We start from the raw sequence: 20,335 nt of genomic DNA, 5'->3' as shown, positions 1-20,335 counted from the left end.
AATTTAAAAAACCCATTCCAAATACATATAACCATACACCCCAAACATTTTAGAATAAACTGATTCTTGTTCACTTACATAATGGTCCATCAACACCATTTCAACAGTTTTTGGTTCTTCAGAACCATTCTTAGAATAGGTAACCCAAAGACGAATAACTCTAACAACTACCCTCCAAATTTGAGATGGTGGACATAAAGATCTGACAACACCCATTGAAACACAATCATCCATGATTAAACACAAACGGAATTCTTTTAAATTAGGATGAACAAAAAAATAAGCCACTCAACACTAACAATAAAACTTACATGGAAGTACCTTTTATAGGGAAAATTAGGCGGGCTATCTAAATTTTGAAATGTATGGATGATTAATATCCAAAAGTAAGTGGTGAACTTTTTTTTGGCTGCTCACACATTTTAACAAACAGTTACCGTGCGTTGCAGTGCTTGACAGATATTCACACCAGAATAAATACATATAACAAATAACATGCTTAGTTAGTGTAACCTGTAGTTAGCAGACATGTAAGATTAACTAAACCCAAAATGAATTTGCATGCCAACAGTTTCTAGTCACCATCTAACAAAAAAACTACACTTATATTTACTCCTACTTATAAAATAAATCTTCTAACAGACATGCATCAGTTCAACTCCTCTCTGATTGGTAGATAAAAAGCAAAGATTGTCCTTCCAAATCATTCTACTTGTTTCCACAACTTAAAAGAAAACACAAAATCCATTGGATATCCATAAACATATCTAATCATAGTTAACTCCAAATGACAACAAAAGACAGGCTAAAGTGGCCCTCACCTGACACACACATACAAAAATAGAAGATGGAACCATTAACAAAATCTTCCATCTTTATCGAAACAGAAAAGATATTTCTGCAAACCTCTGGAACCACAAACCGCTTCTAAAACCACCGACAGCTTCTCTTGACAACTCCTAGTGAAACACGTTGTATATAAGTGTCACTCACCAGCCTAACCAGATAATACAACTAAACCTAATCCCAAACTCCTTTTACAAAACACACACAAACCTAAGTTAGCCAAATTAGATTACCTTCATTTCTTCTTGAAAACTAAACCCAAAACACAAATATTAGATACTACATTTTAATAAAATATCTACATTTATATTAAAAAAACTACATAAATTGCGACCCAAAAAATATTAATACATTTAACAATTTTTTCGCACATGCCTTCTTCATTTTTTACTAAAGTATAATTTATAAACCTTAATAAACTTAGAGATACAAAAAAAGTTGATATAAGAAATTCAAATTAAATCTGAAATTGATAATTTCTTAATGACTTGTTACCTGCTTTTATAAAAAAAAAAAATTATGCAACAACCAAAATACTTGTTCTGAAACTCAAAACTAAATTTGTTAAGCTAAAATTATTTTAATCACATATATATCGCTTTAAGTATTTTATTTTACACAAAAGAAACTAATTATCCAGTGGTTTCTTTTATCTTCTACATAACAATAGGAAAAAGATTCTAATTAATATCATAAAAAATGAACAATGGGATAAATTGAATCTTTTAGTTTAACAACATTATTTTTCTTAAAAAATTTGGACTTCTGATGAATATAGAGAATCGAAACCTCTAAAATTATTAGTTTATCATATTTTTTCTCTTTGTGATATTATATTAAAAAACATATACTGACGATCTATAAACTCAAACAAAATAAAAGTCATAAATCATTGATTTCACTTCAATTTTAAATATGTTCTACTATTTCATTTACATCTATTTAACACAAAAATTGTATGAACACCCACATATAATTAATTATATATATTAAAATTCTTCCACCATAGAGCATTGTCCGTCTAATTATGTGAAAGAAAAAATAGACAATAATTCAATGGAAGTAAGACCAACTTATGAATATCTTAAATGATACCAAAAAGTAACACTACTCATTAATAAAACAACAATTTTACAATACAACCTGACCTTAAATCCCCAATGATAACCATGTTATACCAAATACATAAAAACACACAGCCACATACTAATCATTCAAATTTCATACAAATAATAAACATGGTCACAAAAATACACCCCAAAATACTAAACTTTGCAGTCACTACATTCCCTAATTGAAAACCCTTCAAAGCCATCAAATCCCTTCAGCCTTTTTGATTTATTCTCATCCTTAGAACTGGATAATCCATCAAATCTAGAGGAATCCCTTTGGGAATCAAGATACAAAATAAAATCTTCAACATCATCAAACTCTTCTTCAAATTCAGCAAATTGCAAGCTTGATCCCTACCAAAGACAATAAGAAAGAACAAACACATTATGTCAACAATATACAAACACAATTCCACTATAATATTACATTGGTGTAGATCAACTCACAAAAAAAGTCTTCCGCCAAAAGAGAGAAACACAATGAGAATCCATATTCTGACAAAAACCAAATTCCCACAATTTCCTTTCTGGGTTTGAATCCTTACAGGCAACCTCATCTTCAAATTCATTGACTTCACTTAGTAACAATGGATACTCCCTAAAAGATGCACAATCAACATACTGACCTTCCTATACAACCATTATTAAATCAATGTTATTTTCAAATATAAAAGGAACTCATTTTAATAACTGTAAGTACACATGAGTTTTCAAACAGTTTACCTTATTAGGATACCTAATAACCAAGTCATTAAACATCCGGTAACAATCATCTTCTTTACTTATCTCCCGGATAGGTCCACCAAAATCAAACACGTTACCACACACCCTGAACTCAAAATACTAAATCAAAAAAAGCACCTCATGTATTTTCCATAAAATTAAAAAGTATCACATATAACACAGTACCAACTCATGAAGGATTTTGCCTCCTGCACATCTGGATTCATATATATCTTTGAAACAGGTACTACTATCTGCAGTAAGTTCTCTCCTAAAAAATCATCAAATATTTTTTAATTACCCACTAACACTACAATATGACAATTGATACCACCAATATTACTATACCTTCAAATCCATTAATCTTTGCATACTCAACAACTACAACAGGCTTCTGATTGCCATGCAACAACAAAAATTCCAAAACACACTGAACAGAATCCCCAAGCAAAACAAATGGAAGTTTACCTCTGCATGAAAACATAAACTCAAATGACATCAAAAATTTCTTGAAACTGAAAGCAACATAAACAAATAAAACTAAAAACTGAAGCTCATGACAAAACCAATTACCTCATATCCAGCAATTCCACTATCATCATCTCCACAGACACCCCTCTTTGATGACACACCCTAACAGGAGACACCGCGGTTAATAATCCAACCATATCTGTAGGAAAAAACATCAAAGATGAAACAGTAAACTAATATAATTAGGCAAACATATTAAGATTGAAATACCACCCCATAGGTCCATGCTTTTAAGAAAATGAAAAAAGACCAAAAAAATATAATTACCAATTAAGAAATCAGGATCACAATTCAAGGCAGTAACTTGTTCAGATGATTTCAAACATAGCCCCAACTTTGGAATAAAATCACACTCACATTGAACAACAGAGGTTTTCTTGCTAAAAAGAATCCTATAAGGATGGTTAGTAGCACGATAACAACCCTTCACAGGAAGAACATTAAAAAAGCATATCTCATATACATTCCCCTCAACAAATTTTTCAGCCCATTTGCGATACATAGCCTTACTCAATGAGACTTCAATTTTGCTACCCTGCATAAATACAAAAAATCATGTTACACACTCTAAGAATTTTTCAAAGTATATACATAAATATCACCACATTACACAAATTATACATATACATGTTGATCATAATTCTAATGTCGAAATTCTTACTTGTTGATCCATGAATACCATATGCAATGAACAAACTTCTTGTTTCATCTGGATAACTGGTAGAGTCCATCTACGCATCACTCTCACTCTGATACACCATCTAACACTTGGAGGGCAGATATCAGAAATTCTATCCATTTAGTTAAGAGTAGAGCAATTAAAAACCAATAAGTCCTCAAAATGAACCTTTTATAGCTCACAAAACTCTGACTCATTAGTGGTTTCAAAAAATAGCAAACTGTGGTCTTATAACTTCTACAAAGGTACTGATTCACTTTTACAAAACAGGAAACTTATCATATATACTTTGCCTGATCTCTTAAAGTACCTCCATACTTTTATAAACATTGCACATCCACTTCACAAAAGGCTAATTTTATTTTATGCAATAACAAAAGGGTAATTTTTGGCATAACTCAAATTTGGAAGACAGCTACAGTTTTCTTAGAAACTGAACAAAACCTTATCAATATAAAGTACAAACTAAAAAATAACCTCAATCAAATACAACATTATACAAAAACATCCACCCAGTCTCTACTTAAAAAGGATTAAAACCCTTACCTGTAGCTTTCCAATTCGAAACATTCCACAAGTCCAACGTTTCTAATACCAGAATAACCTTTCTATTGCAATCCACATTGAACCCCATCGAATTTCTTCATCATAGCAAGAAAAGACTTGAATCCACTCAACAAATTCCAAACAATAAGCAACACGATAAAATCTTACCCTTCAACACAAACAGAGTGAAAACAAAGGTTTCCCCAACAACACCCAAATACCTAAACGCGTGATTTGATTTTTTATTTTTTATCATTTATTTTTTTAAATACTAAACCATCCAATTAATTTCTAAGCAGCACAGTTTAAATAATATATATTAACTTCCACTTAAAAAATTTAAACTAACTTCAACATAAAAAGTTAAAAAAAATCAACATTATAAAACTTAAAAAATATTTCCCCACGAAATTTGAAATTTCCTCCTGAATGATTTCCTTCAAATCTTAACCACTCTAACCTTTTAAAGTTTGTTATGATATTCCTATAAATTACAAAATAATTCAACAGCATCTTCGCTGACTTTTATAAAAAAAAAAAAATAACAATATAGTTACCATATAATTTTTACACTTCTAGACTGAATAACTAATTTTTTTTATTTCACAGAAATTAGTATTTTTTAACCTAATAGTATCAACAAAATTTCACAAAAAATATCATAATTCAATTATATGATATAATACCAAAACATAAACACTACAAACATAAAAATTTAACTCTTATTCAACTAATATATATATGTATACTCATATTGTGAAAACCACTACATAATTAAGATCTAAGTTCTTAATCCTTAAATTCTTTAAATAAACAACAAATCCGATTTGACTTTAAATACAAATACTGGCATACATATCAGAATTTCCAATACAATGTTTTATAATCTCACATTTCTAATATAAAATCCAACAAATGCATCAGGATATAGAGAGTCTTTCATAACATTTACCTCTATTGGATTTAAAGAAAACCAGAAAAAAAAAAACCTTCGGTTACCAAACAACTTTTACCCCTGAAAACACAAACTAATCACACTCTAATTTTAAGTGTTTAACAAATAGTTTTAATAACTCAACCAAACACAACCTGTTGTTATAAGTATTTAACATAGTAGTTAAACAATAAATATTAAACATATAAAATAATTCATTAAAGGAGCCCAACCTGATAATTGCCTAACAAAGTACCTCACTGCACAACACATATAACCATAACTCACTGATGATAAATCCATATAAAAAATAACAATATTTCTCCACAAATAATACACCACTTAATATTGAAGATAACATAACATTGTTTACAATCAACATAATAATAATCACATAGTTCAAACTGTAGAAAACACATCAATCCAACGACAACAAACTACATCAAAACACCTAAGGTGTTTCAACATTTACAACAACAGACCAACAACTCAAATACCACCACTTATTCAATTCTTAAAAGACTCCATAAATACATGATTACTTAAAGTCTAACACAATATGCCAGTGGTGTATCTTGATCACAATTCACTACTCTTTCTCCATTTTAACTTGCTTCAACTTAAGTTTGGAAAGTTCACAAACTTTGGCCACATCATCCCCAACCTTCCTCTTGAACAAATTCCCAGAGCATCCAACATAAGATGGACCTGCAGCAAGTGAAGGAGTCAAAACCTCCGGTGTCGAAATTTCAGATGACTGAACAGGACACTGGGACAAATCCTTTTCCTCAGATAGATTCACCACAGGGGCAGCATTAAAACATTCAACCTACAACCAATTAAACCCATCACATTGCAATTTTCTTAATTTCATCCATTATATAAAAATTAAACTTATTGCAGATAGAAACAAAACAACTAACAATATACCACATTAGGCACCACAGCATTAGCATCTGATTTGTAGGCCTCCATCACAGCAGCTTCATCACAAACCCTCTTAATGCGATAAGAATCATCATATTGAAAAACAGTGTTTGACTTCTTCTCAACTTTAAACAGCATTTCTCTACCAACCAATATATCTTCTATCATTGAAGGAAACTCCGCAGACTTTGGATCCTATTATCAATAGCAATAAAATATTCAATTAATGACCAGTAAAACTTCAATAGCATTCTTGTCATACACATGATAACCAACACCCTGAAAATGTAGCCACATACTACCAACACTAAACCAATGATATAATACCTTCACATATGCCAACAGCTCCTTGCATGACTTCATTAAGAGATGCTGAGCATCAAAGTCAAACAAAACAAAGCTTGCAGAACCAGTACCATCACTAACTTCAATCTTGATCTTATACCTAAAACAACCACATAAAAATATATTAAAACCTTGACTACAAACAGTAAAAGATGCAATATATCTTATTGAAAACCAAACCTTGGGATAACATCAATAACATGTTTCATACATGCACCACAATAGTATAAGCCATCATCATAAGCAACCCCTTTGTGGCACTTGCAAGCAAAGTACCACCATTGGTCATCTTGCAATAAACTAACAACCTTTCCTAGCACAATGGAAATTCCATCCTACAGAAAATGGACTATCAAAAACAACACAAATCCCTAACCCAATAACAGATTATAAAACATTCTGCAAACACCAATGACACACAATAAATACCTCAATACTTTCATTCAACTCAGCAATTGTCTTCTTCGGATTGTTGCTGACAAAATCTTCAAACACAGGGACAGCAGGCTTAGGAGTGTAGATGAGCCCAACAGGTTCATTGATTTTGAAATCAATTATAGCAATCCTTGAAGAGAAAACAATTCATTACACATACTATCATGAACCAAAGTAATATAAAAAAAAAATACAGTTTGCATACCTATCCATGAATGAGATGGCTTCAGCAATAGCAGGATTAAAGATAATCCTAGAAGCTTTCATGACATTTTGCACAACACTTTTGCCTAAAAAACAAAGTTACAACTTAACACAACATAGGAAGAAATAATTGACAAATTGAAACTACAACAAAACAGATAAAAAGTAAAATGTAATAACTCGTGTAATTGTAATTCAAACCTCGAAAGGTTTTCAACTTAGCAAGCTGAAAAACAACAATAGGTTTTTCATTTCTATTGGCAGAAAAGTATTCAGAAACAGAATCAGCATATTCCCCAAAGACAGCACAATCAACTTTTCCCCTATTTAAATCACACAAAATTGTTAGCTCATCAATTTATCTAAATTGCTACATAAAACCATCAAATTTGAACAACATTCACATACTTCTCATCACTGATCTCTAGCAACATCATCCTAGTGGAAATTCCTTCTTTTACATAGGTCCTCAGATCAGAGACTGAAGTGACCAATCCGAGAACATCTACACAAAAAGATTTACATCATTTGTTGAAACATTAGACAAACAATCACATATTCGACATAAAAAAAAATGTTTACCTACTAAATACTCTGGCTGCACACCATTCCCATTCAATTTCTCACTATCCTTAAATGAGAAACCCCACCTTGGTATGATACTACTTTCACAAGGAGTCATATTGGTCTTGCAATTAAATAAAATCCTAAAACCATGTTCAGTGGGGCGATAAGAACCAACATTTGGAATCATATGAAAGAAAGTGATCACATACACATTTCCTTCAACTACTAACTCAGCCCACTTCCTAAACAACAACTTCCTTATGGTAGCTTGAATCTTTCCACCCTGCAAAGACAAACACAAAACCCCATCAAATATTTTTCACACCCAAACAAAATAACACAGCTTTAATTCAATTTATACTCACACATTCATCCACCAATATGAGCTCCCTTGCCACAGGTTGTTTGTCTCCAACATAAGAATCAGCAATCCACATACGAACCACCCTAACTTTGATTCTCCAATTATGGTTTGGAGGACAAAGAGACAACACAGAATCAAATGAAGAAGCAGAAGACATATCAAAAACTTGGGAAGAAATTCTTCTTAATGTATTTGTACTTGTCAACATACACAATGACAATTCAAGAAGCTTATATAGGCATCAAAACAGTCTGTACCAGTAAAAAAATCCTACGCACCAAAAGTTTTTCAAAGTACATGATATTCCAATAAAGTAAAACACACACACATAAACATAAAATCTTTAAATTTCACTGCATCAGATACGCACCAAAACTGAAGCTACAAATCAAAAGAACCTAAAAGCATTCTCAAACACCGTTCAAGCAGAAAAAGCAATTCAGCCTCTGACTCTGACATCACACCCAACATAAAAAATTGATTTACTCTTTTATACCAACAAAATTTCATTAAAACTAACATAATCTTCAAAACCAATCTATCGACAAATTCAACCCAAATAACACAAATTAAAGAAGGAACCTCAAATCAATACCCTCAATCAACCAATAAAACGATTCAAACATTTAAATCATCCATAATTCTAAACGTTAATCAATCTTCATGACCTTAGCGAGTTGGAGCCGTCGAACACAGTTGCGAGAGATAAGCAATACATGTTACAAAATAAACCATTCAAACCTAATCTGCCCAACCTACTGCAATAATATCTCCGCATATTATTTATTTCTAGTTTGACCTTTTTTAATTAATTATTTTCTATTACATTTTTTTTCAAATACATAGAAATAATTATTTTTAAATTTACTAATCATACGTCTATTTAAATAATTTAAGTAACTAAATATATATATATATATATTATATATTCAGATACACTGATTTTTAATAGATTTTATCATCCAATTTGCACTCTGACAATTTCTTGCGTAGAAAAAAGATTTTCCTTCCATAGTTCTTGAACAACTCAGTTCTGGGTCCTATAAAGTATTTTTTGAACCGACATCTATTACAAAAAGTCAAAGCACATTGATATTTCCCTTAAAAAATTCCACAAAAGGACACAACATACCCCCTTGTCATGGACCAGCATACACCGAAACAAACACTCAAAGTGAACAGTAAGCTTAAGCTTCTCCCTTTGTAGTGTTTATAGATAAGACAAATTAGGCGAACAGATTGATAGCTAGGATAGATTTTTGTGACACTTTTAATCTAACAAACAAAGAAACAATTAGATATTCCCTTGCAACTGAATATCACAGCCACATACATTCCATAGTTAAGCAAATGATTGGCTTTAGCTTATGCTTTTAACCGAGACATCAATCATTGCACATGCATCAAAATATTCCTTTTAACCACCAACTAATTTGGACTGCTATAGACTCTGAAATGGCAAACGTGGGTGATTCTCACCCATGTGTTACCCTGTTTTAAAATGAAGTAATCTTGTCTCTATCTTCCTCAAGGTAGAATAAGTGCATGAAAGTGTGATGGTATCCATGTGTTATTCAAATATAGATTTTTTTCCCCAAATGTTGTCTTGTTCTATGTCATACCAATATGGCAATAAAATTGTAAATTTATAGAAATTAGTAATGAAAGACATAGATATGATGATTATAAAACTTACATATGAGTGGTTTTTATCTGATCTGACAAAATTTTATTAGTAAAGCAGGAAATTGAGACATAATTTGAATATAAAAGATCTTAATTCTTATTATATAAGAGGCATCTATGTAGCTAGCTCAGGCCATCACCAGACACCAATCACCCTTTCTCTGTTTGTGTTTGAAGGAGCTAGCTACCTCTTAAGTCTTATCTTGAAGCACTCTTTCTTTATATATATCTTTCATGCGCTACTGTCTTGCATAATCCAACAAGCTAGAGAAGCAAGTGTTTGCATTTTTTGCCTTAATGTTGCATATGGGGATGCAGTATTTGGCGACCAAGCGAATGAGATATGGCTATGAAAAGCTAAGAAGTCCAAGTCAGAGGATGATGAGGGTGGGAAAACGTTGCTGGGTGAAATCTGTGAATGGGAGACTACGTGGCCTTCGGTTATCAAGGTCTAGGAAGCTTTCCTTTGGGATTCTATTGTCAAGAAGAATCGTAAGAATTTGCACTGAATTTGTGGACCGGTTCATGAACATGGAAAACAATATTGTTCTCACTGCTCAATGGGGTCTTCCTGTTCTGTCTCATCCCTCAGCTGTGTGCAGAAGGAGTGTCATCCCTCTAGACAGAAAAGTTATGACATTCTATTAGGAACATTATATATGTATTGTTTCTTTTCTTCTCAACAATAAACTTCTCTGTTGATCATTAGCCATTGTACCTCTATTATGAACATTAGTAAGAATTTTCACAAGGATCTTGATCATTAGCCATTGTACCTATTGCTAGATTCTACTGCAGTATGTGGTATTTGCAAATACTGATGTTTGTTCCTTGCTGATGGTTTAATATTTTAATATAGTTTAAACATGTGTTTTCATATCGTATTACCTTGTTTGTCACAATTCTGTATGAAGGTGATAATGGTCATGTAATCTTTGGCAAGAAGAAAGAACAACCTATGAATGCTGTCTTAAATAAAAGATGTTCATGTATGCAGGGCAAGAAGCTGCCACTGAGAATGCCCATTTATGTTATCATCAATTACTAGCGTTTTTACCCCATGCGTTGCACGGTGAATATGGATCTCATTATTTAGACATGTATTAATGAATTAAAATATGAAAAAAAAATGAGCATTCAACCAAACAAAATCAATCACAATGAGTATCACACAACTTGCGAAATTTGACAAAAACTTCATATATATATTTAATCTAAGTATTTTTAAAATTATGAAAATATAATTAGATGAAACTTTTTCCTTATACCAACATTTAAAAAGTAAATAAACTAAGCGATTTATGAATGCATTCCAAAAATTACATTAAAACCGAGTGATTAAAAAAAAGTGTTATACCTTGTCATCAATAAGAATCATGTCCATTGAAAAGGGTAGCTTTGAGCCATATAAGCTCGGACTTAGCCATAAACGATTGACTTTCGCAACAATTGTCCAGGTCTCTTTGGATGCATCGATTTTGGTGAGATCTTCGATTCTTGAAGCCATCAGAAGAAATGTTAATTTCAAATATATCAAGTGCTGGAAAATTGATGGAATGATGGAGGAGATATGTTACATAAGGGGTATATATAGTTGAAATTAGGGTTAATTCTGACTAAAGGTGAAAAGAATATTCTATTACCAAATAGAATATGTATTTTTAACTCAAAAACAGTTTTATTTGGCAGGGTGAAAATCAAAGTGTATTAATTAGTATAGGTACATACTTCGTACAATTTGGTACATACAACTTATGATTTTGGTATAATGTCAATAATTTAAAAATCGCATGAAATTTGGCTAAAAATTATATGTAGACATATGATTTGTCATATTTAATGTTTGATTGTTCCCAAAGTCATGTGACTTGTGATATATGCTAAACACTATACACCTGCATTAATTGTTTAAAACGTCAATTTGAAGGAAATTATATAAGGAATTTAAAGGAAATAAATAGTTAATTTCGAATAGTAATTTCCTTAAATAGATAGCTAATTAATTTAATAAGTAATTAATTATTTAAAGCGTTTTTTTTTTTCATTTTAAAAAAGGAAATTATTTCAAAACATATTTGCACAGATTCACGTCATTAATTAATTTATATAAGAAAATTGAAGGAATTAATGAATTAATTTTGAATATTAATTTCCTAAAATAAATAATCAATGCATGAAAATTTACTTAATTATTTTACATGGGGTTTTAAAAAAAACGATTATAGCAATAATTGACTGGCAAAACGGAATAATTCCTGCATTAAAATGTGTAACCTCGTAAAGATTTAAATTAGGCTTAAAAAGGTGGAGGATATTTAGGCAAAAAAAAGTGGATCACACCCCAAAATAAGTCAATTCAATTAATTACTGTTATTCCAATACTTTTCACAAAAATGTGAATTTATGTTTGAATTATCAACCATAGCTAAAGCAACGTGCGGTGATTAGTTTTCCTAATATGTCCGTTTGCGAAATTGAAGGCTTAATTCATAAATGCATTGACTAATTCCCACTCTGAACAATTTTTCTGTTTCGTTTGCAACTATGGCCTTTTAATTGATTCATTGTTGTGGACTTTTGGTTGATCCATAACTCCTTTATAGTGGGCTGTGCATGAATTCTACTTTGGAGAGACCATTTAATTGGGGACAAAGAATCAAAATTTTAGGGAAATTGGTTTGTATAATTAATTTGTGAAACTTTCTCTGGCTGTGACACTTGTCAGCCAGAGAAATGGGTGAGAGGAAAATCATTCTGAAAATGTCATGTGTTAATTTTATGTGGATAAGAATTTTCTTTTAATAAGTATACAGATCTGATTAAATTTGTGGACTACCCTCATATGACGGTATCATAATTTTCCTTACATGTTATTTACGGCTGAGAACTTTTGACTCAAGTTTTGTTATAAATTGACTTCATTGCCTGTTAGGCATGACAGTTTGAGTGATTAAGACATGTTTGCAGTTCTGTACCAGATTATGATTTAGGGCCAGAAGGAAATTCCTAAGCTCCTGGTCCCAATTTATTTTTTGCTGTGGTGATGGTGATGGTGATGGTGATGGATACACTCAGTGTTTTCTTTGTGTTCCCTATTTAATTTATAATTCTATATCACAATATATAATATTATCATTATTCATAACAAAGTAAACATTATAAAATATAAATGCCATTACAGTAAATAACGAGTAAAATTATTTATGTTCTTCATTAACCACTAAATAATATAGAGAAGGGTAATTATATTGCAACTGATATTATGTTTGGATATCCGTTGACACCAATTTAAACTAATGTTAGCATTCATTTTGAGATAAAAGTTGAATAAAATTTTCTTCTTATAAATTGAAATAAAAGTCTGTTGATATTGCGCTAAATCGACATTCAAACTAACACTCAATTATTTATCTAGTAATGTATTATTTGTTCAATATACATTATCATTCATGTTATTTGTTTTTTGAATCATATTGGAGATATCTATTTTTTTTTAAAAAGCTATATTATTACAATTTTTTGTCAATGAAAGTTTTCTTCATTAAAAGAGAGAATGGGCCTTGGGCCCAAATAAGGTGTGACTAGACACAAAACCCAATTTTCACTAGGCAAATCTGCAAGAGAGAGTTGGATACATAATTGAGTTCACATTGAAAAGCAAGTACAAGCAGATAGAAGTTGGGTTTTTACTTAGTTATGTGTTTGCAGATTGCTTTATCTGGCCACTCTACTATCCTTTTCAAGAGCTCTTGCTAGGATGCATGGAGGCACTAAGGGCCAAAGATTTGAGAGTAAACCCTTGAGATCATCCACGGTTATGTTTGAGACTTTGAGTTGCGCGAGTTAGTTGGGCCTTTGCCCCATCATCCATTTGGGTTGAGCCCGCTTAAAATGAAGTCTATAAATTCATATATAGTTTCTAGGGAAAACTCCACTATCCTCCTCTAAAATTTATCAATATTACACACATGACAACTCCACTCCTAGTCTCCTATATTATGGGTGTAAGTGGGTATAGTCCGATTCACGAATTCGATCAAACTGATCTGAACCAAACACATTATGGTAGGTTGGATTGGATCATCAGTTCAGATTTTATTTATTGCATCTGATAACCATCGGTTCGAGTATCGAATTTGAGGATTGAAAAACCGATCAATCCGAACCAATCCAATGAATTGACATTCTTTTTTTTACATTTAGCCCAAACACTCTAGCCTACTACACTGCCAATTTATATTTGTATTGATGATGTTGATTTTATTTGAATTATATGTTTTATGTCATTATTAAATATTTTGTTCTTTAAAAATGTTGGATTTTCTATACTTTTTATAATTTTTCACATTTTTAGAAATAATTTTTATGTAAATTCTTGAATAATTTTTTTTATATTTCAAATCCGATCAGCCGAGTCGAACCAATCCAATTGAGATCGGATTGGTTTGGTTTGGGTTTAGAAGTAAAAATCATGAAATCTGTCTAGATCTAAACCGAATATACTTAATTGGTTCGAACATTTAAACACCATAAATCCGAACCAATCTAATCTAGTCGGATTCCACCCCAATCCTATATTATTTAACCAAACCCAAATCTCGCTTCTGTTTTTTACCAATAAAAAATGGTCTATTGCCGTTAAAATCTTGATTCATCATCAGACAGACAATTCAGAAGTTGCAGCGAGCGCTCCTTAAACGAGCCGAGCCATGATGTCGGTCTGCTAAGGCCAACTGAGAGTCGCATCGCATCTTCACCGCCGCATCAGCCATTATCTGTCTCAGCTCCTGTCTCCGCCACCATATCAGTTCCACGCACAACAAGCCAGTAGTAGGTGGGTGGGTCTTGCCTCAAGAATTTCGAGAAACTCCACTTTAAAACGATTTTTGTTTTGCACTGTTCGTGGTTGAAGGCTCTAATCTAATGCCATGTTCGTTCGTGCTTGATAACCATCATTTGTGTTGTGTAAATGTGTGTTTTGTAAATTGAACATAAGGTGTTTGTTCATTTGTCTTACCCAAAACTTCACAACTGATTCTTCTTTCAAATCACAATTTTACATATGGCATTAGCGAAGTTTCTATTCTGTGTTCTTCAAGTTATTGTATTGTAATTTTTTTGATTTGATTCCGTTGCCCATGCTTTCAAATTAGATAGCTGCTGAATGCTCACATGTAGTTTTTAGTCATATTTCTATTTCTGTTCTTCCCTTGGTTTACTTGGTTTAGAGGACTTATGTGTGTGCTCTTATCTCTTCCACAATGGGGTACGTCCTAGGTGAAATCAGAGGGAAGAAGAAGGAGATGGCTTTGTTTGTTATTGTTGATATCTAGAGCTATAATGTTCATAGCGTGGTGGCTGAAAGTTGTTTCATTTCTTATTACTAATTCATAGGTCGCTACCACATAATGAAGTCTTTTATTCTGGGGTGCTTCGGCTTAAAATTGCATTTCTTATTTTGCTTTCATTGAAAATGATTGTCTAGCTGTTGATTTTCTTAATTACAATGGGGTTTTGCCACCCAGGAGGTCTGACTCTTATCTGAAACGATTACTTGTAATTGATGATTTGGCTATTGCCTTGGCTAAATTTGCTCGTTCTTTTCTGGTTGTCATCGAGATTAAGTAGACCCCTTGTATCTATTCTCTTATAGTCTTGGATGTTTTTAGGGTCTCATCTTAATAAATTGTATTTCCATTATAAAAAGAAAGAATAAAAAAACACATATTGTCTCCTCTTGTGTACCTCCACCACTCAGGTCACATTGTCTGATGACTGAGGTTTCATTTTAAAGTGTAGCACTGATCTCGATTTCCATGGATGCTCTAATTAAATTCTACATTCCCTAAGTCATGTGTTGAAACTTGAAACAATGACAATTTCAGTTACATGAAAAATCTATCCTAAGTGGTGACTTTTAACCATCTATTATATTTATTTTATTACAATTGGGTCTTCTCTTGCCAGAAATCATCATTGCAACTCATTTATAAGCTCAAACTTGAGAGGCCAAGAGACAATTTTAACTCATACAATCTGAAATATTGGAGCCAAATTTGTGGTCATCGTTTACTCGTGATTAGATCCACGATTAATGAGGTGCTGATTTATATCACTTATTATCATTTGGTAATGCTTTTGGCCTGATTTTGCAGAGTTATATGCTTATGAATGGCGTGGTGGGAGCTTGGAAAGAAGGTGACTTGACTCATATGTTCCTTTCATTAAAATTGTGTCAAATATGATTGTTGTCCAGCTTGTAGGCGATTGGACTTTTCCTTTAAAATTATTATTTCTTATAGCTTTTTAAGTTACTGATAGAGCCCTTTTGTTGCCTGAATGCAGAGAATGTACATGAATTTTACTAGAGCGTTGACTAAAACGCCATTTAGGCATTTAGCAGGGTCAAGTCATGCATCTACCTTTGCTGCAAATTCTGTTTATGCATCAGCAAGATTTGTGCCAGGTATTTGACATGTATATGCTTTTTATGTTATATTCTGGTTCACTTGTATGTCATATACTCACAAATGTTTTGAACTACAAATGGTGCAGATTTCATCAACCACTCATCCATGGGAGTGACTGGTTTTTCTAGTGGCACTGAAGATTGTGGAATACGGTAAAATAGTATTCAAATTTCAAGTTTAAAATGAACCGTTGATAATTATACAGTTTAGGTAGTATATAAGGATGATAGCATCATTGAGACTATGTGTGGTGAATAAAACCCGGTCTGAGTTCAACTTCCAATATGTATGCATACTGGTAGCTAGTAGGGAAAAGTCCAACATAAACCTTTGAACCTAGTGTCCTATACACTTTTGTCCTCAAAACTTTAAAAAGGACAGGGTGCTAGAAATTATAACAAAACGATTTACAGTTAAGGAGGCTTAAAGATCAAGTTGCACTTCATAAATTTTTAAGGACCTAAACGCACATAACCTTTTCCACTTCCTCACTGCGTGGTGAGTATGCGTGCATATAAATAAGTGATGTTTACCATGTTTGTATGATCTAACCTAAAACATCTTTCAGCTATTGGTGAAAATGGCAAAGCTAAAGTTTATTTGGTTGTTGTTGAAACAAATAAGTGGCATTAGTTGAAATTTTGTACTATATGAATATTTAAAACTTATATTTAAGTAGTTGCTTGATGGAAAAAGAAAAGATATAGAGGTAATTAGTTTACTATATGATAGGTGCTTCCATACTAGCTCACAAGTTTGGGCAAGAAGTGGTGAGACATTTGGTTTGAAGACCCCAAAAAAGGAGAAGTATGTTAGAAAAGAGAGTAGAAACCAGCCTCCTGTTGAAGCTCCATATGTCCCTCGTAACGTCACAGCTACCAAGTCTAATCCTGTTAAAACAGTAGAAATATTTGAAGGCATGACCCTTGTTGAACTGGCAAAGCGTACTGGAAAATCAGTATCTTCATTGCAGGATATCCTCACAAATGTCGGTGAAAAGGTTGGATCAGAGTTTGAGCCTCTCAGCATGGATATTTCAGAGCTTGTTGCACTGGTATTTCCTCCTTTTAAACCTGTGAATATAGGAAACTGGTACCTTCTTTTAATCCCATTTCTTGTTCGTTGGTCCTTCCCATTTGTAAAAATGGCTACTTCTTACGAAAATATCATATACCCCATTTTACTCATTCTTCTCTTTCAGTATATATATGAAGTTAGCTTTATTTTTTTAAATAGTGGTTTGGGATTAAGTCTTCAAACTCTTCTTATTTCTTTGTTTTGATGTGATATGGTGCAGATCAATGTATCTTGATGAAGTATCTCACTTGAAATTAGTTGGCATTAGGTATTCATTATTGTGCATACCCATATCTGTTGATACGATGTGCATAGAAAAATAAATGAGAAAGTCAAAACAGATAAGACTAGGCTGAAATATTGGTTGCTAGATTTGGATAAATATTTATTTTATTTCCGAAAAATCATTGAAGAGGATATTCTTGCAAAAAAATTATTTGTTTTCCTGCATTAAGGATCATTGTCTCAAAAGCTTCTTTCCCACCCTCCACCCCTTTCTTTTCTCTAATTTGCTACATGATGCATTTTTAGTTTCTGTTTATTGATTCGTTTATCAGTCTGGCATGGATGTTTTTATTTGGCCATCTTGTTTGGGCTACTGGTTTTATGTTTTTTCACTGAATTAGCTCATCGCTGCTGCAGGAGGTTGGTGTCAATGTTAAGAGGCTACATTCAACTGAAGGTAATGAGGTTTTACCACGGCCTGCAGTTGTGACAGTTATGGGTCATGTAGATCATGGTAAAACTTCTCTTCTTGATGCCTTGCGTCAAACATCAGTTGCAGCCAAGGAGGCCGGTGGCATAACTCAGCATATAGGTGCCTTTGTGGTGGTCATGCCTTCAGGAGCATCAATCACATTTCTCGACACTCCTGGTCATGCTGCATTTAGTGCAATGCGGGCAAGAGGTGCGGCAGTCACAGATATAGTAGTGCTAGTTGTTGCTGCAGATGACGGTGTGATGCCTCAGACTCTTGAAGCCATGTCCCATGCAAAAGCAGCTAATGTACCAATTGTAGTTGCAATTAACAAATGTGATAAACCGGGTGCAAATCCTGAAAGAGTAAAATTGCAGATGGCTTCAGAGGGCTTGCTGCTGGAGGAGATGGGTGGTGATATTCAGGTTGTTGAAGTTTCAGCAACTGCAAAAACTGGACTGGATAACCTAGAGGAAGCTTTAGTCCTTCAGGCTGATATGATGGAGCTTAAAGCACGGGTTGACGGGCCTGCTCAAGCGTATGTGGTGGAAGCAAGACTTGACAAAGGACGGGGTCCATTGGTAACTACTATAGTGAAGGCAGGAACTCTAGTTTGTGGCCAGTATGTGGTTGTAGGCTCACAATGGGGAAGAATAAAGGCTATCAAAGACATGGTAGGGAGGTTAACTCAACGAGCAACTCCTGCAATGCCTGTTGAGATTGAAGGGCTTCGAGGGCTGCCAATGGCTGGTGATGATGTTATTGTTGTTCATTCTGAGGAGCGAGCTCGAATGCTTAGTTCCGGTAGGAAAAAGAAAGCTGAGGAGGATAGGCTTAGAAACAAGATGATACCGGACAATCCAACTACTTCAGATGATTCTGTGGAGGTTCCACTGACGGTTGAATTGCCAGTAATTGTAAAAGCAGATGTTCAGGGAACTGTTCAAGCTGTCACAGATTCATTGAAAACTTTAAATAGTCCTCAGGTATGTAAAGATTATAGAAACATGGTAAACTTTTCTTTTTGCATACACATATGCATGCTCAATACTTAGTTATCATGAACTTTTAAGTTTGTTGTGTTGCTTTTATTTGTTTTTTTTTTTTGACAGAAGCTTTTATTTGTTGCTATAAACATTGTGTAATTTTATTGGCAGGTGTTTGTGAATATTGTCCATGTTGGTGTTGGGCCGATTTCTCAATCTGATGTGGACTTAGCAAAGGCTTGTGGTGCGTGCATAGTTGGATTCAATATCAAGAGTCCGCCTACTTCTATTACCCAAGCAGCAACTCGTTCTAACATCAAGGTATTAACTTAGCTTATGCTCACATGTGATTGTGGTAAGATCCTATGACAAGAAAATTTTGATAATTGTGCAAGATATATCTGTTTGGTTTTGTTGTAGGTAATTCTGCACCGCGTGATTTATCATCTGTTGGAGGACATAGGCGATGTGATAATAGAGAAGGCTCCTGGGACTTCTGAGACCCATGTATCTGGGCAAGCAGAAGTGTTGAATATCTTTGAGGTCAAAGGGAGCAAGACCAAGGGACCTGATGTGAAGATAGCGGGTTGTCGGGTTGTTGATGGTTTTGTAGCCAGGTCAGGAACCATAAGGCTCCTGAGGAGTGGGGAAGTTATGTTTGAAGGACCGTGTGCATCTCTTAAGCGTGAGAAGCAGGATGTGGATACTGTGAAAAAGGGTAATGAGTGTGGGCTAGTCATCAGTGACTGGCATGATTTCCAGATTGGAGATGTCATCCAGTGCTTGGAACAAGTCATAAGGAAACCCAAGTTCATCAAGTCAGAGAGTGGTGCTGTTCGAATTGAGTGCTGATACCATTACAACAACAACAGCCAAGCCTGTTCAAATTGAGTACTGAAGTTGATAATTCTTTCAGATAACATTTTTTTGATAAAATATCCAGCAAGCAGAAAAACTTAGTATGGATAGATTGTTATAGTAGTGAAGTTTTGAAGCATAGTATACTAGTTTTTATTTTATTTTTTGATGTGCATTGCACGTGTACTAAGTTGTTTTTAACTGTATCAAATTATGTTAGATCCACAGCTCTATATTCCTCAAGAGAGTAGAAAATGTTTAACTTGTTGTATCAAGTGCAAGAAGATACCTTCTTCACGCATTATGAATATATTCAAATAAAAGAAAAATGAGTGACTTTAGTTGACA

The 20,335-nt window shown here is 33.3% G+C and overlaps 2 protein-coding genes across 2 annotated transcripts; one reads left to right on the top strand and one right to left on the bottom strand.

The window, feature by feature from the left end:
- Positions 1-5,690: 5,690 nt before the first annotated feature.
- On the bottom strand, positions 5,691-8,957 carry LOC130732715 (replication protein A 70 kDa DNA-binding subunit C-like). The gene is made up of 10 exons (XM_057584710.1): positions 8,215-8,957; positions 7,865-8,132; positions 7,691-7,787; positions 7,484-7,605; positions 7,284-7,368; positions 7,073-7,208; positions 6,824-6,978; positions 6,626-6,743; positions 6,302-6,493; positions 5,691-6,200 (listed from the first exon to the last, which is right to left on the bottom strand). Exons 1-10 carry the CDS (start codon positions 8,419-8,421, stop codon positions 5,961-5,963), a joined length of 1,620 nt encoding a protein of 539 aa, XP_057440693.1. The 5' UTR covers positions 8,422-8,957; the 3' UTR covers positions 5,691-5,960.
- A 5,560-nt stretch (positions 8,958-14,517) lies between these two features.
- On the top strand, positions 14,518-20,335 carry LOC130730967 (uncharacterized). Its single transcript, XM_057583123.1, has 8 exons — positions 14,518-14,733; positions 16,055-16,097; positions 16,245-16,365; positions 16,455-16,521; positions 17,102-17,423; positions 18,089-19,129; positions 19,301-19,450; positions 19,550-20,335. Exons 2-8 carry the CDS (start codon positions 16,071-16,073, stop codon positions 19,979-19,981), a joined length of 2,160 nt encoding a protein of 719 aa, XP_057439106.1. The 5' UTR covers positions 14,518-14,733; positions 16,055-16,070; the 3' UTR covers positions 19,982-20,335.

The sequence above is a fragment of the Lotus japonicus genome, chromosome 1 (assembly GCF_012489685.1).
Source record: "Lotus japonicus ecotype B-129 chromosome 1, LjGifu_v1.2".
NCBI lineage: Eukaryota > Viridiplantae > Streptophyta > Magnoliopsida > Fabales > Fabaceae > Lotus > Lotus japonicus.
Note: the sequence above shows the minus strand (reverse complement) of the source record. Positions and strands in the feature narration are given on the sequence as shown.